General features: G+C 40.4%; 1 protein-coding gene and 2 long non-coding RNA genes across 3 annotated transcripts; all 3 read left to right on the top strand.

Moving 5' to 3' along the window:
* The first annotated feature begins 728 nt into the window (after positions 1 to 728).
* Positions 729 to 3,278, top strand: LOC117526590 (putative tyrosine-protein phosphatase auxilin). The gene is made up of 4 exons (XM_034188649.1): positions 729 to 862; positions 1,225 to 1,352; positions 1,445 to 1,784; positions 3,137 to 3,278. The coding sequence occupies exons 1-4, from the start codon at positions 729 to 731 to the stop codon at positions 3,141 to 3,143; spliced, it is 609 nt and encodes a 202-aa protein (XP_034044540.1). The 3' UTR covers positions 3,144 to 3,278.
* An 873-nt stretch (positions 3,279 to 4,151) lies between these two features.
* Positions 4,152 to 11,411, top strand: LOC117526327. The gene is made up of 2 exons (XR_004565260.1): positions 4,152 to 4,248; positions 11,378 to 11,411. It is a non-coding gene; the product is annotated as an uncharacterized LOC117526327 (long non-coding RNA).
* Positions 11,412 to 12,086: 675 nt separating this feature from the next.
* Positions 12,087 to 12,573, top strand: LOC117526243. Its single transcript, XR_004565238.1, has 2 exons — positions 12,087 to 12,322; positions 12,359 to 12,573. It is a non-coding gene; the product is annotated as an uncharacterized LOC117526243 (long non-coding RNA).
* Positions 12,574 to 15,414: the final 2,841 nt, after the last annotated feature.

The raw sequence follows: 15,414 nt of genomic DNA, 5'->3' as shown, positions 1-15,414 counted from the left end.
ATGCGAATCTGGCTGTATCCGCTGTGGCGACACTGAAACAAAAACAGGAGCAGCCGAATGAACAACAACAACAACTTTCATTGTGTAGAGCACTGGACGCAGTGCGCTACGCAAGCCTACGCAAACGCTGCGCTACTGAACAGTTGTACGCTACTCTATGCCAATCAGGCAAAAAAAATCCTTTTCTTTTCTTTTTTTTATGAGTACATATGTGCATTGCTAGTTTTTATTCATCCTGTTGGACTCTGCTGAATTTTGCTGGCAGTGAAGCTTCAAAACCACAGAAGAAGAGAAGCAAGCCAAGCTTTCCCCCTGCACACAACATACACAACCTTCCTGCGTACTAGATATGCAGCACAATGCAACTCTACACAGGCCCTGTGTGAAACTGGCTTTAGGAATATTTAGAGGGTGGAATTAACTACACAAATTCACATGTTTCTATAATCAACTTGAGCTGTCTGAAATTGTGATTTTGATACTTTTAGCACCCAGATACTCAATTTCTGCATTTTTTTTTTTTTTTTTTGGTCTTAGAATTAGTTAATTGGATTCTTTTCAAAACTATGTATGTAACAGCTCTATTGGATTACTGTACGACTGATGGTACTCAGACATGTTCTTGAATGTACCATTTTTTCCTGCTGGTCACTAGTTGCCCTTTTGGGACAAAGAATAAACTGAACTTGATCTTGAACTCGAAGCCCGGTCTATGGTATGCACTGATAATGTATTTAGTTTGTGACAGACGTAATTTACTTCGACAGGCCGGAATTCACCTGTCCCGCCAAACAGTCACCATTCAGCAGCAGAATGCCATGGCAGGATGGGACTGGAACAGACGTGCTACCACAAAGCACAGGTACACACATGCAGTACTCTCATTTTATACCCAAATAAGAGAACTGGCGTTCTTACTTGATCTTCACCTCGGTACTGCTCACCATCTTAGCAAAGTCTATTTTGCTTTAACTATTCAGGAAATACAGCTCAGATCATGTTAGATTTTTAGCTGCCTGAGAGACTCAACCTCTGATGTAGCGTCACATCATGCTGAGACTACTATAACATGTTTTGTCCAGTGTAATTCAAAAAGAAATTGGAAACTCCAAGCTGGGTAACTAGAGGTGTTTTTTTTTTCAGGACCATCTGATCTGCCTCAATTTTTAAAAGGTTGTTTACTAAAGCATTGTCTTTTGTTGTCTTATCTAGGTGAGGCTTCAGCTGGTGGGTCGCTCCGGTCAGCCACCACCAGCCCACTGGCTCGGTTCATAGCACCCCCACCCACCAAATTAAGCCAAATACCCTGGACCCGTTTGCCGATATTGGCAACCTGGGAAGCGGCCTTGGAGGTCAGTCCTTCGACATTCTAAAATAAGCAAACTATAATTTCTCTTTACATGACCTTCATGGTTCTGCGCGCTGACTTTGTCCTTTTCTCCAGGAGGTTCTGGTTTCTCCAGCAAGCCCACCACCCCTACTGGAACCACATCTTCTTTTCCGCCCATGGGCTCCCCCATCTCGCCCTCCTTCATCCCCCAGCACACTGGCGGGTGGCAGCCCAATGCAGGCGCTGGCTTCTCCTCTTGGCAGCCTGGTGGTGGGAGCGGTGGTGGTGGATGGCAACCACAGGGGCAAGGCTCCACCCCTCAGCCAAAGCCCAGCCCCAGCCACTCCTCCTTGCCCCACATGTCACCCCAGAACAGACCCAACTACAACGTCAGCTTCTCTGCAATAGGAGGAGGGTCACCCAGTGCTGGGAGCAAAGTGCAGGCTGGCCATGGGTAAACTGGAGATGTCGAATTCCATTTCATATGTTTCATTGGGGAGCTTCAAGATTAATCACGAAATTACATGAAAAAATGGCTCATAAACAGTACATCCATAAATACGGTACATCTGGAAAGTATTCACAACACTTCACTTTTTCCACATTTTGTTATATTACAGAGTTATTCCAAAATTGATGAAATTCATTTTATCCCTCAAAATTCTACTCACAAACCTCATAATGACATTGTAAAAGTTTTTTTTTTTTTTTGGAGATGTTTGCAAATTTATTAACATTTTCTTTTTAAATAAAATAAACACTTGGGGAGAAGGGCCTAAGTTAGGGAGGTGACCAAGAACCCAATGGCCACTCTGTCAGAGCTCCAGCATTCCTTTGTGGAGAGAGGAGAACCTTCCGAAGGACAACCATCTCTACAGCAATCCACCAATCAGGCCTGTATGGTAGAGTGGGCAGACAGAAGCCACTCCTTAGCAAAAGGCACATGGCAGCCCAGCTGGAGTTTGCCAAAAGACACTGAAGGAGTCTCAGACCATGAGAAACAAAATTCCTCTGGTCTGATGAAACAAACATTGAACATTGAACTCTTTGGCGTTGATGCCAAGAGTCATGTTTGAAGGAGAGACTAGTCAGGATGGTGGAAGATGAATGCAGCAATGTACAGAGACATCCTGGATGAAAACCTGCTCCAGAATGCTCTTGACCTCAGACTGGGGCAAGATACCAAAGGAGTGGACTCCGGACAGCTCTGTGAATGTCTTTGAGTGGCCCCAGCTAGGCCCAGACCTGAATCCAATTGAACATTTCTGAAGAGATCTGAAAATGGCTGTGCACCAACGCTCCCCATCCAATCTGATAGAACTTGAGAGGTGCTGCAAAGAGAAATGAGTAAAACTGACCAAACATAGTTGGTAAGCTTGTGTTATTATATTCAAGAAGACTTGAGGTTGTGACTGCTGCCAAAGGTGCATCAACAAAGTATTGAGCAAAAGGGTGTGAATACTTAGTATGAACATGTGACTTCTTAGTTTTTTTATTTTTAATAAATTTGCAAAATTTCAATAAACATTTTCATTTTGTCATTATGGGGTGTTGTGAGTAGAATATTGAGCGAAAATGAGTTTACTTCATTTTGGAATAAGGCTGTAAACGTAACAAAATGTGGAAAAAGTGAAGTGCTGTAAATACTTCCCGGATGCATGGATGGTAAAATGAACCCTGACTTTACCTTTTACCTCCTTTAGAATTTATTGATTTAGTGTGCATATTGAGCCTTTAGTGAGAATCAGCCATCATTCTGTTGTTCAAAGTACAAGTCATCTATTTGTTCACATCTCTGTCTGCCAGGTTCTAAACCCAAAGCATTGAGGCAAACTACTTGATGACTGCTGTGTGGTCAGGGTTTTGCAGGGACCAAAGAGAAGAAAGGGCCCCGGACTATAGCAGAGATGAGGAAGGAAGAGATGACCAAAGAAATGGACCCAGATAAATAAAGGTGGGGCTTCTATATCTGTTGGACTGCTGAGTGAAAAATGATCAGATCAGTGGTTTCTTCTTCTTCTTTGTTCCCTTCAAACTCCCAAAGCCCCATGACTCTTACATAAGTAAAAATGTTGCTTTTATGTCAAGCAAAATTTTCAGTGAATTCAGTGGGCCTTTTTTTTTTTCTTTTTTCATTTCTTTTCTTTTCTTTTTTTTTTTTTTTTTTTTTACATCTATTAATGAGCCAAAATACAACCAAAAACTGTTAAAGCTCTCCTGCTTACTATTTATTGATCTTCTGGTCCCAAAAATATAATCTTCAAAAATGTTTGGACAGCTGAAGTAACTGTTAGAATTTGTGGTACAATTCAAATTCTATACTCAATAATAAAAAATACAATTAAATATTTAAGTTTCTGAATTATAATAATAATAATAAAAGAATTAATTGTGCACATGATTCTGTTTTACAAGATATTTCTAAATCTACATATAATGAAGTATTTGAAAAAAAATCAACATCAGTCAAAATATGACATCATTAATTTACAAATTTTACCAGGTTTGACATTAGTGAGAAGTCAATTACACTGTATAATAATTCATATTTATATTCGGTTGAATCAAGTATTTTTTGAGACTATAAAATATGGGCAGACCTAAATGATGTGATAGTTCATATCTGCATGTTTACAGTCATACCACAGTCATTATAATACACTCTAATTGTGAAAATGGTTTCAAATAATTGACGATTCCTGGCTCATGGCTCCTATATCTGGCTGTCCTGTGGTCCTAGATTCTGGACTGGATTGAGGGTAAGGAGCGTAACATCCGTGCCCTGCTGTCTACCATGTACACTGTACTTTGGGAGGAGGAGACTCGCTGGAAGCCTGTGGGCATGGCTGACCTGGTTCCTTCCAGAACAGGTCAAGAAGGTCTATCACAAAGCCGTTCTGGTTGTCCACCCAGATAAGGTGAGATAAATGCTGGAGGATGAGGATCAGTCACGTTTGATTTGACCCTGTGAGAATTGTTATCTGTACAAATACATTGAGTGAACATGTGATTCTTTAATGCTTTGAACGCATTCTGTTTTGTGATGGTATCACAAAATGATTACATAATGGTATCATCAAATTTGTGGTGATGGGGTGGGTGACACAGGGGGCGTTGGGTACTGTCCCTTTATTGAGAGTAGCATTAACTGAGAAGATTTTGGGGCCAATTGTGCTGCATTACAGAATGAACCTTTTATGTTTTCAACATTTTTTTAATGAGTTAACTACATACAGCAGCATATCCAGGTACAGGTCCTATCAAATTCAATATTAAAAAAATAACTAAGCTATCAAATTTACATTAATTTATAATGATTTTAAACTTAATTTAGAGCCTGATTTACACTTCTGCAGCTCCGTAACTCCGTGTTATGCAATGACGTGTGTGACAGTTTTAAAGTTCTCCGTCTCTGGATTATGCTTTATTCTGGACTAATTTGACCCTTAGCAAGCTTTTCTTTCTACAATCATCACCTCCAAATCAAAGATAAGCTGTACAATTTCCGTTTTTACAGACTCCATGCTGTAAATGTGGGACTTTTCTGATCCATTTGTAATCAGCGTGCGCACTGCAAAAACTATTAAAATATGAGAGGAGATGAAAGAGTGAAAGCAGAAAAGTATGAAATCACAGCCTTTTCTGTGTCTGATTTAACAGGTGCATGTCAGGGTGTGGGTCCAAGTCTGAGCCAGTTTGAAAAAATAAATGGTCGGGCTTTTAATCACGGAAATGACCGGTCCCACATGCAAGGGGGTTTAATAAAATACATTGCGATCAGACAGGAATTTTATCCGATGTGAGCGAAAAATCGTTTACAAAATTGTTATATACGTGTTTATTACATGGAAAAAATACAAAAACTTGGGGACTTTTTTGTCCAGTGACTGTGAATATCTGGTTATACGATGATGGTTTAGGTGAGTTTTAATGAACTCAAAACTTTGAGATAATGTCGGCTTCCATCCCACATGGCTGTTTATTTTCCCAACTGTTTCTTCTGTTCGGATCTGAAGGGAATCTATGCATCTTGAAGCCCTTGTGTGTCTATTTGTGCATCCAAATGCAACAACCCAGCATTTTCAGCGAAGAAATAAATAAAATAGCTGGATTTACATGCAATAGATTAACAGTGAATGCTATTTTGGCCCAAGATGGCACCAAGAGTCACATAACCTTTTTTTTTCAGCTTGTTATGTCGTTACTCTTTGAATTAGGGACTCTGGCGTTGGGGTTATGGATAGGATTATTTCGGGTTAGGGCTAAAAAAAATGGTCACTGAACTTTGCTGTGTCCAAAGATGTGACGCATTTAATGACGGTATAACCAAAAAACAAAACAACACACAAAAAAAGTGAGGCGTTAAGTTGGAAGTTAAGTTGGAAGTTTAGTTCAACCTACTGTATGGGAACACACAAAGTATTGTAGCAATTTCATCCACTCACAAATCCTCTGTTTTACATTCGTCTAAGGACTATTGGAGAAGCCAACTGATAGATCCTGGGTTAGATACTAGAGTATCAGTGGCTCTTTTTTTTTTTTTTTTTTTTTTTTTTAGAAATATGTTTATTGCCTTTTTCATTTCATACACAAGCATACTAGGAGACAATAAACAGAGATAATAAAATAAGTAACAAGATAAACAAAGCAACCAACAAGCAAACAAACAAACAGTGGCCCGTACAGAATGTGACATTTTTCAGTTCAAAATACAAATGCTCGTTTAACGACTGATGAAATTTCCAGTCCCATGTATGTTATGAAAAGTTCCCAAGTTTTTGGAAGACATCATCCTTGTGGTGTAGTCGGCAGGTGAGATAGTCCAAGGAAACATAACTGAAAACAGTTTTATGCCATTGTGTCTTACTGGGAATCTGGTCTGAAATCCAGTTAATAAGCAAACACTTTCTGGCACAAAAAGAGCATTCGGTACAGTTTCTTATGAAATTTGTCAGTAATAATAGGGTCATTTAACCCAAGCAGCAAAAACAAGAGGTTGCAGTTTAGATTGGTTGAAAATATTTTTTTCAGTTCCTGTCCGATCATCTGCCAGAAATGTTGTACCTTTGAGCACGACCAAAAACAATGAGTAAGAGTGCCAGTCTCATCTGTACACTTTAAACATAATGGGGAAGAATCAGGTTTGAATTTGTGGCGAAGATACGGAGAAATATGGGCTCTATGGAGAGTCATGAGTTGAGTTGCTCTAACTCTATTACAGACACATAAAGTTTTTTCATTGCTCCAAGTATCCTTCCACTCATCCTCAGAAATGACACAGTTAAGTTCCTTTTCCCACACTTCCCTCAAATGTGAGGTGTGAACTGTAGAGTACCTTTTAAGAATATAAAATATTCTAATGGAGCCAGGTGACTCGTTTGAAAAAAATTTGCCTTTCAGTGGCTCTTTCTACATGCACATGCGTTGTACAAATTTTTTCACACACGATATGAGCAAAGACGCTAATACAATACAAGCAACAACATAATTACCACTTCAGTGATTCGATAAAGCATTGATCTCAATGTAGGGTTCAACCATTCAAACAGAGAACTTGCTTCTTGGTGAACAGAACCGCCAACATCATGAAGATGAGTAACTATATCACTAATGGTCGCATTATAGTCGGGCACAAAGGTGCAACATTCAGAGCCAATAATAGCACACGTTCCTCCCTGAGCTGCTAAAAGAAAATCCAAGGCAGCTCTGTTCTGTAAAGCTAGGAGTCTAACCGAGGCCAGTTCACTCGAGATGAGCAAGAGAGCCTTACTGGTTTCATTAGCGATAACCTCTATAGCGTGAGACAGATCCGCAATTTGATCTAATGAAGACATAATGCCATAAAACGGAAGCAGGGTTCCTAACACATTCCTGAAAGGTGACTGGTGATGTGTCGCAAAGATGTCCGAAGTCCCGCGTCGTAACCGCTGTTGGCGAGTTTTTCCTGGCAGAGCGTGAGTGACTCTCATAGCTGGGACGACATAAGCTATGCCACAGCGTCCGTTGTAGTCTACTGGGAGATAGGGGTATGCCAGGTTTCCACACACCCAGTACATTCCAACAGGGGAGGAGATGGAGCAGGAGGCACTGTGGTGAGCCAGAGCGCTGAGATGACCCTGACCCGCTGCTTCCAAACACCGCTTGGGCTCAGAAATCGAAGATGGAAATTCAATGTGGGTTTGTTTCGGGTCCCATTTAAAAGTCTGAAGGCAGTCAGAATGTCCGACAGGTGTGCCGCCTTCATTCTGAAGGCACCAGGTGAGCGGTTTGGGGATGACCAGTATCGGAACAGGTTTGGGGGTTGTGTAACATCTGCCGCAGTTCCCCTTAGGTATTCCCCCTGAACAGCCAAGAGGTCTCATTTTGGTGATTACTGGACAGTCAGGATGAGAATAAGACTTAGAAAAGGGATATGAAGCAGTTGGCACGTGACGCAGTCAGAGGGCGGCAGCGCCATCAATGGTAAACCTTCTCTCCAGCCGTACGGTGTCAAGCCGCACACATAACAGCTGGAATTAGGATGAATGTGATTGGCCACCTTTTGCGCCACAGTCAGGAAAATATTGATATCGTCGATTCGTACTTGTGGGACTGTTGTAAGGTGTGTAGTTCCCAACATGATTCCAACCATCATCAACAGAGGTAGAACTTGGTGCCCCATTGTAACAGAATTCCCTGAATCAAGTATGATATGATTTGGACATTGTCTATGAGAATTTAGAGGTCCATTGGTGAAGTCACAAGACTGGAAGCCACTCTGCACCTATGAAAAGATGCGCACAGCAGCAGATTACACATTAATTATGTTCTGCCTGCACTGAGCTAAACTTTCCTGTTGAAATCATTGTCTTGATAGCAACTCATCAACCAGTCTCTGTTCAGTTTAACACCACTGGCGGCTCCAGAGGTATTTTTCTTGGTGGTGGAATGATAATTGAGTTGTGGGGTGACAGAATTGGTAGAAAATATTCAAATCTTCATTTAAAGTAAATTTCAATTGTCTACATGTAGATAATCAACATAGTCTCATGGCACATTTCATATGATATACTAAAATTTGTATGATGTCATAATATTTTGTGCATATTTCTATAAGTGTCCATGCTCATGCACAATGTGCCTTTTGAATTTAGCTTTCAGAAACACATAAGGTAATGGTTAGAACAATAATAATAATAAAAAAAGCAACAATAAAGTAAAAGATAACTTACCACATTTTTATTGGCTCAGCCATCTTGTCAGTCAGTTCAACATACCTTCCTGGTGGAGGAAAACATTGGATATGTACAAATTTGCCTGAACAGTATGCATGAACATGTACACATTTTTGTACATTACTTCATCGTATTTTTACTTTAAATTTTTATGAGAATAGGCCGAGATAATAAATGCATACAGCAAACAACTGATAGAACTAACAATATTACTTTTGTTTAAACGTTGTTAAAACATCACCATTCTAACAAAGCAAAAATGCTAATTTAGAAAAATTTGGTAAAATGAAAATGCAAAACAACAGGAAATCTGCACAGTCAACAATGAACACAGCGAGGCTAGTAGCTACTCTTGTCTGGGTTGTGCTAATATTAAGAACATATTAGATTTATACAGAAATAAGCTGTTTTGGAGCATTGTCTGCTATTTTGGCATATTTTGTCGAAGCGAGCAGCCAGCTGACATCACACGGCCTTTCTTTACTCCGATTGGCACTTGTCATGTCCTTCCCAGCATCTGTGCAAAGCTTGGTGGAAGCCCCCTAATCTATGATATTGCTACCAAATGCAGATGATGGTGTCTGTTTGCTTGAATTTCTACCCTTCGGGGGTCAAAATTCTAAATTGTTTCCAGTGTGAAGTTTGCTCATATTGGCAATATGATGTCATAAATCCCTTATTTAAATACTAATGAATAAAATTATAGCCATGCCAAAAAATTATTTTGATTACTTAATTCTCAAAAAAAACAAAAAAAAAAAAACAAACAAAAAGGATGTACAGATTTAAATCATGTAAATCCAACAGACTGTTTTATTTTTCAGTGTATATGAACGGCATGAATTTGGTGGTGAGAAAGTGAGCTTGAATACATTGTTTTAAATGGCAAATACCAATTTTCTGGTGGGGATGGGGTACTGAAATGTTGAGGGGGTTACAGCCCCATCAAGACTCACTCCAGAGCCGCCTGTGTTTACCACTTGTCATTTACTCCAAGCCAGATCTTTTGTTTTCCCCAAATTTTCATGAAAATCTTTTGACTCAATATTCAATATGTAGACAGAGAAAACATTGTTTAATTTTCTGAGGTAATAGAATCTATACAGCAGTGCTGCTTAATACTGGACCTGTGGAGCCTTAGTAGTATATATTTCCATATCTCCTTGTTCTGACCGTGTTCAGATGTTGGGAGGTCGAGATTACCAAGTCACCAGCAGCAGGATTAAGAACCAGCACAGGAACCAATGTCTTCTAAAGTCTTATAAAGGATATCATAAAGGAAGCTCAGAATTTCTACTTTCCTACAATGATGAAGTACATACCTGTAGTTTTAGTGGTCAGGTTGGTGTGTCTTTGTTGCTGTCAGACCTGCATATTGGTTTTAGATTACAGCCGTGGAAAAAGAAACTGCTGAAGAGAGAATCACCACCACCTTCCAAGACAACTCAAAGACTTATCTTCTGTCCACCAGCCCCTTTTTATCGGAATGAGTACACAGTCACAAGACAGTGATCAATACCCACCAATTCAATCAATATTGCAGCTGTTTGTTGTGGCCCACAGTGATCCAACAGTGCTTCAAAGAAGCAGCAAAAATGGCAGCTTCGTCCATATTTCCTATTTTTTGGATTAACGTAATTTTGCAGAGAAGTGGGCATGAAGGTGTTTACAGCAAAGCTGGCATATGTTGGCAGCAGTTTTTAATAATATGTGATATATGTGCAGGCTCTGAATTGCTTTACTGATGATATCTAGCCCTCAGGCCACCAGTTTGAGACGTTCCATCTGGTTTAAAAGAGATATGTGCCATCAGTCACAGTGTGTGTTTGCACATGCTGAGTTGGAGTGCAAAGATAGTCAGATCCACCTCTAAGGAGAAGATCACTGATAGTGGAGGCAAAAGTGGACACATGCTTCAGACGGATTTATTGAGGCCATGAAAATACAACTGGACTAGAAAAGCCAGAATGGATTTTCATCTCTTGCTGGCTGTTTGTCAGTTTAACCAGGATACAAAAAGAGTTGATGTTTGCTTCTTGCCTAAAATCTGTTTATAGGTAGAAAAGGCCTTGGGGGGGATGCACTTAACTCTGATTTTCACTTAACGCTGTCAACATGGCACAAAAATGCAGCTGGAATTATGCTTACCTGGAGTCATTTTTACGGTGGCCAAGAGAGGCCACAATGATTCTAATTTAAGACAATAGCAAATGCAGAAAAAAAAAATTAATAAAACAATTGCATCGGTTGTAGGACACATAGAAATCTAAACTGCAGTACATGCAACAATTGAATTTGATAACTAACATGTCTGCTGCAAATTTACACAATGCACCCAAAAGCAGCGGTGCTGCAAATATTAGCAACGGAAGTATTAGCAACACAAAAAGAAGGTGGCTGGAGAACTTTTAACAACGGTCTGTTCAGTCATCGCAGTGCTCTGTTATCTTTGTCTCTTCCTAGTTGACAAAGCTCAAAAAATGTTTTTTTTTTTTTATTCCTTTTATGCTAAAGCTAGCTATATTTGCCTACATTCTGAAATCAACTCCTCTCACATATTTAGGATGACTTTTGCGAATCTTGGTATAAGCACTTATACCAAAGTAGCATTTACCAGCGGGGAATATTGTCCTCTCAGTGCACGCTTGTTCTATTTGTGTTTTCTGCATTTGCGTTTTCTTGAATTGGAAGTGTTGTGGTCTTTCTTGGCCTCTGTACTATTTGAAACAAGCACATTAATGAGTCGTATCGGAAGCAAATATTTTTTTGGATTCATCAGCTGCACACCATGTTGCAGTCTGACTTTCTTACAGTTTTTGTGTTTGTGTTGCAGGCGACAGGAGAGCCCTATGAACAATATGCCAAAATAATTTTCATGGAACTAAATGACGCCTGGTCAGAATTTGAAAGTCAAGGACAAAAAGCCCTGTATTGAAAGAGGAGAGAGCAAGGAGAGGATCTACTACTGATTCTGTCATCTGCCCCTGAGAACATGTCGCCACTTTTGGGTTTCATCCTGCAACCTCACTTGAGCATCATCTGACCTTTGACCTGTACGTTTGTTGTCTCTGCACAGGTGAGCGTGTAGAACTCCAGCGGTCAGACTAACAGTGGACTTGAGTAGCTCTAATGTATCTCCTGTAATGGACATATGTACGTGGTGAAACATCATCCTTCTTTGGTGTCTTTAGCCCCAAACCACCCCAATCAAAGGACAGCCACAGCAAAATGGACTGATGGAAAAGAGAGATCACAGGAGGTCATCTGGGAGCAAAAAGGATCACACAAACTGCTCTAAATTCAAGCACAGCAGCTTTTATAACAATCAGGCTATTTGAAGTTTATTATGGCTAAATTTTCCTGCAGTGCACAAGCCCACGATGGAGCAAACTGATCCCCAAGCAGCTGTTTGGACTCCATGGATACTTCTGTTTCTCAGCATAGGAACCCACTTGCCTTCTTCTTTACATCACCATATGTTAAAAGTTTATTTAATGTGAAAATAAATACATTGAAGTTTTGACCTGTTGCTGAAGTTTCAAAGGTCAGCACAGTAGTTTTCAGGAAATACGTTTAGTTGGAACAAACAGAAGCTTGAGGTCTCTGAGCAATTTAAAGACGAAGATCTGGTCTGTGGCCTCAGTGGTTACTGAGGTATAGCGATTTGTGATTTCACCAGGGTCAGAGGTCAAAACAGAGCTTTGTTTATTGAGGTGGTAGCTCAGTGTGATAAGGAGTTGGACTGCTAATATGTAGACTTGGATTTGATTCCTGTCACGTGTCCTAGGACACGTGATACATTATGTCCGGTCAGTGTGTTGCTGGCTTAGAAACTTGTATATTGCAAACAATTTGACACTAAAAATTAATATGGAATGTCCATGAAAGCACACATGCACGGACAGAGAGAGAGAAGAACACAGTGCACTTTATGTGTATTATTTATTTATTATACAGGGGCCACACAGTGTCATCACATCTACAGTTTAATATTTGGAAAATTAAGAATAAGCTGTCCCAAATGTGCCAGTGAGAAGTAAACACTCATCAAACTTTGTTGAGAATTGAAAAGGAAAATAAAAATGAAAAGGTTTACACAATTAAAATATATGAATAGATAAATAATTGGCTTACGAAATGTCACAAAATAAAGGAGACATTTCTCTGGCTAATCACATTTAATGGAAGCAGCAGATCATCTAGTTTGGATTTAGTACAGATACACTTCCAGAAGTGATCCACATTGATGTTCCATCGCAACAGAAACCAAGCAGTTCGGTGAAAGCATAAACTGACTGCTGCTGTCAGTCAGTGTCTTGTAATTGCCTTTTTTTTTTTAATGTATAACCACTCTAATGCATTTTGTTTTTATAAATATTTCAATCGTCTCTTAATTTGAGTGAGAAAATCAACAGGAGTCTGTGATTATCTTACAACAAGACACAAGCAGCACGATTTAAACACAGACAGATATGAACCTCGACCCACATCTGGAACAAATTACGCTCACAACACACACACACACACCACACACACACACAACCACCACACACACACACACACACCCACACACCACACCACACACACACACACACACACACACGCTTGGCAACTAACCAAAAACTGATCAATAGGTTTTGAATGCTGATCAATAACAGCAGACCTATTAACATTAAACATTAACTGATAATGAACCAGATTGTTTTCATAATAGCAACCAAATAGTTTCTTCAGGATTAATAAAAACAAACAGATCAACAAAGATTACAATGAAAATCTCAACCTTCAAAATCTGAAATTATTCCAAATCCTGATTCAATACTGTTGGTACGTCTGCTGTCGTTACCACAGTGTTATCAAAATAATCCGTTTCAGACATGCTTCATGTTCCTGTACATTACTTGATGTGGTTTCATGTTTCTGCCATTTTTTTTTAAAATTTTTGGTTGTGGCTACAGGTACAAAACTCATATTCCAAGCTGGTGACAGACATTTGGGTGCACGCCCAGCTAATACCGAGCATGTGGCACTACCACACTCTGAGGAGCTACAACACAACTGTTTCTAACTTTCAGTAGTATGAACAACGTATTGCAGTATTACCGCTAGTAACCCAGTAACGCCGTGCGTCGCAGAGATGTCACACAATTTCTACCAAAATCAAAATGGCAACACAAGTTCAACAAACATCCAAATTTACATCGTTACGAGATTTTTTTCTTTAAGAAACATCTCATAAATTGGTAGTACTGAAGTACATCCTTAACTACCATACAGCACTACTGGGTGGTTATGGGTTTGATGTAGTATTGGGTTGGGATTAAAATGAGGTGTCCTGATTCAATGAGTGGTCACACATCGTGGACCCTTGTTGTCACCTCCAGGTTGTCCTTGTAGACCATTGATCATTATCAGCACTGGACTGTGGTTGCTTTGCTGCAGCATTTTTATCACTTCGTGTTCAGCCAGTTCTGTGTATTTATGTATTTATTTATTTTTAGTATGGGCAAAGCAGATGGTCACCCCAGAGTCTGGTCTGCTTGAGGTTTCTTCCTATCATCAAAACACCTGAGGGAGTTTTTCCTTATATCAATCTCGCCAGCGTGCTTGCTCATGGGGCTGGTAAAGTTTAAATGTTGCTCATCTGTAGTGTCTTGAGGTGACTTTTGTTGTGATTTGACGCTCTATAAATAACTTGAATTGAATTCCTAGGTTTTTTGTAGCTGCTTAGAGTGTTGGAATGCCACACTAGGGGTGTAAGTACATGTAATTTTAAACATTAAAACAAATTTAAAATGATATAAAATACAAAAAAATAAAATAAAAAACACTAATTTCCATGTGGGCCTTTCGGTTCTGTACGCCTCTGTTGTTTCTGTGTGTGTAGCTAACTGTAAGTCCGCATTTTCCATGACCAACTTTAGCAATGGACTGTTGTTTCAGCTCACGTGCATAGCATGGCCTCTACTGTTTGGAAACACTGATTAATTTAATTTATTTAATTCATATAGCGCCAAATCAGAACATAGCTGCCTCAAGGTGCTTCACACAAGTAAGGTCAAACTGTTGGGAAGGTGTTGTGACACGGACCCACAACAGGGGGCGTTAATGAACGGACAATGGATAAGCCAAAAAGTAACAATTTAATGTTGTGAAGCGCACAACGAAGTACAGACAATAACAATTGTGGAATGTCAATCATACACAAGGTGGCGTGTGGCAGGCTCGAAGATAGAAGACGTCTGGTGATAGAAGAGCAACCCACACAGCTTCCACCCCAACGGATCTGAAGAACACCGGAGCCGCCAAGCCCTGCGCTCCAGGTGGCCACTGTCTCAGCAGTTAGACCCGGTACTGCTGGCAGAGAACAGAAACTGTTTGATGAGTGTGATACGCACACTCAGTAATCCCACAGTCTGTGTTCAGTTAGGAGGGAGAACCTCCACCCCATACACACTCGGACAGCTCCTGAGACAACCACTTATCTGGCTGGGGAGGCGAAGCCGTCGCAGTCCACACCAAACGCCAACACAGCAGACAAGGAATCCGTCACAGGAAAATGGCTGCAAAAGAGATCAGACTATTGTTCGGTTTAGATTCAGCAGAGAATTACCTGTATGGTAGATGATTTCTCGGCGAGGAGGTGGAGTTTCAGTCCAGCCTTTATGGTGATGGGTTGAATGAGTGACAGCTGGTGCTGATGAAGACGACAGCTGTCACTCCCAGTGGTTCCGGCGCCCTCTCATGCTTGAAGCCCGCACTCCAAGCAGGGCGCCATCTGGTGGTGGTGGGCCAGCAGTACCTCCTCTTCAGCGGCCCACACAACAGGACCCCCCCCTCAACGGGCGCCTCCTGGCGCCCGACCCGGCT

Source organism: Thalassophryne amazonica, chromosome 15 (genome assembly GCF_902500255.1).
Source record: "Thalassophryne amazonica chromosome 15, fThaAma1.1, whole genome shotgun sequence".
In the NCBI taxonomy this organism is placed as follows: Eukaryota; Metazoa; Chordata; class Actinopteri; order Batrachoidiformes; family Batrachoididae; genus Thalassophryne; species Thalassophryne amazonica.
This window is presented reverse-complemented; position numbering and strand designations above follow the sequence as displayed.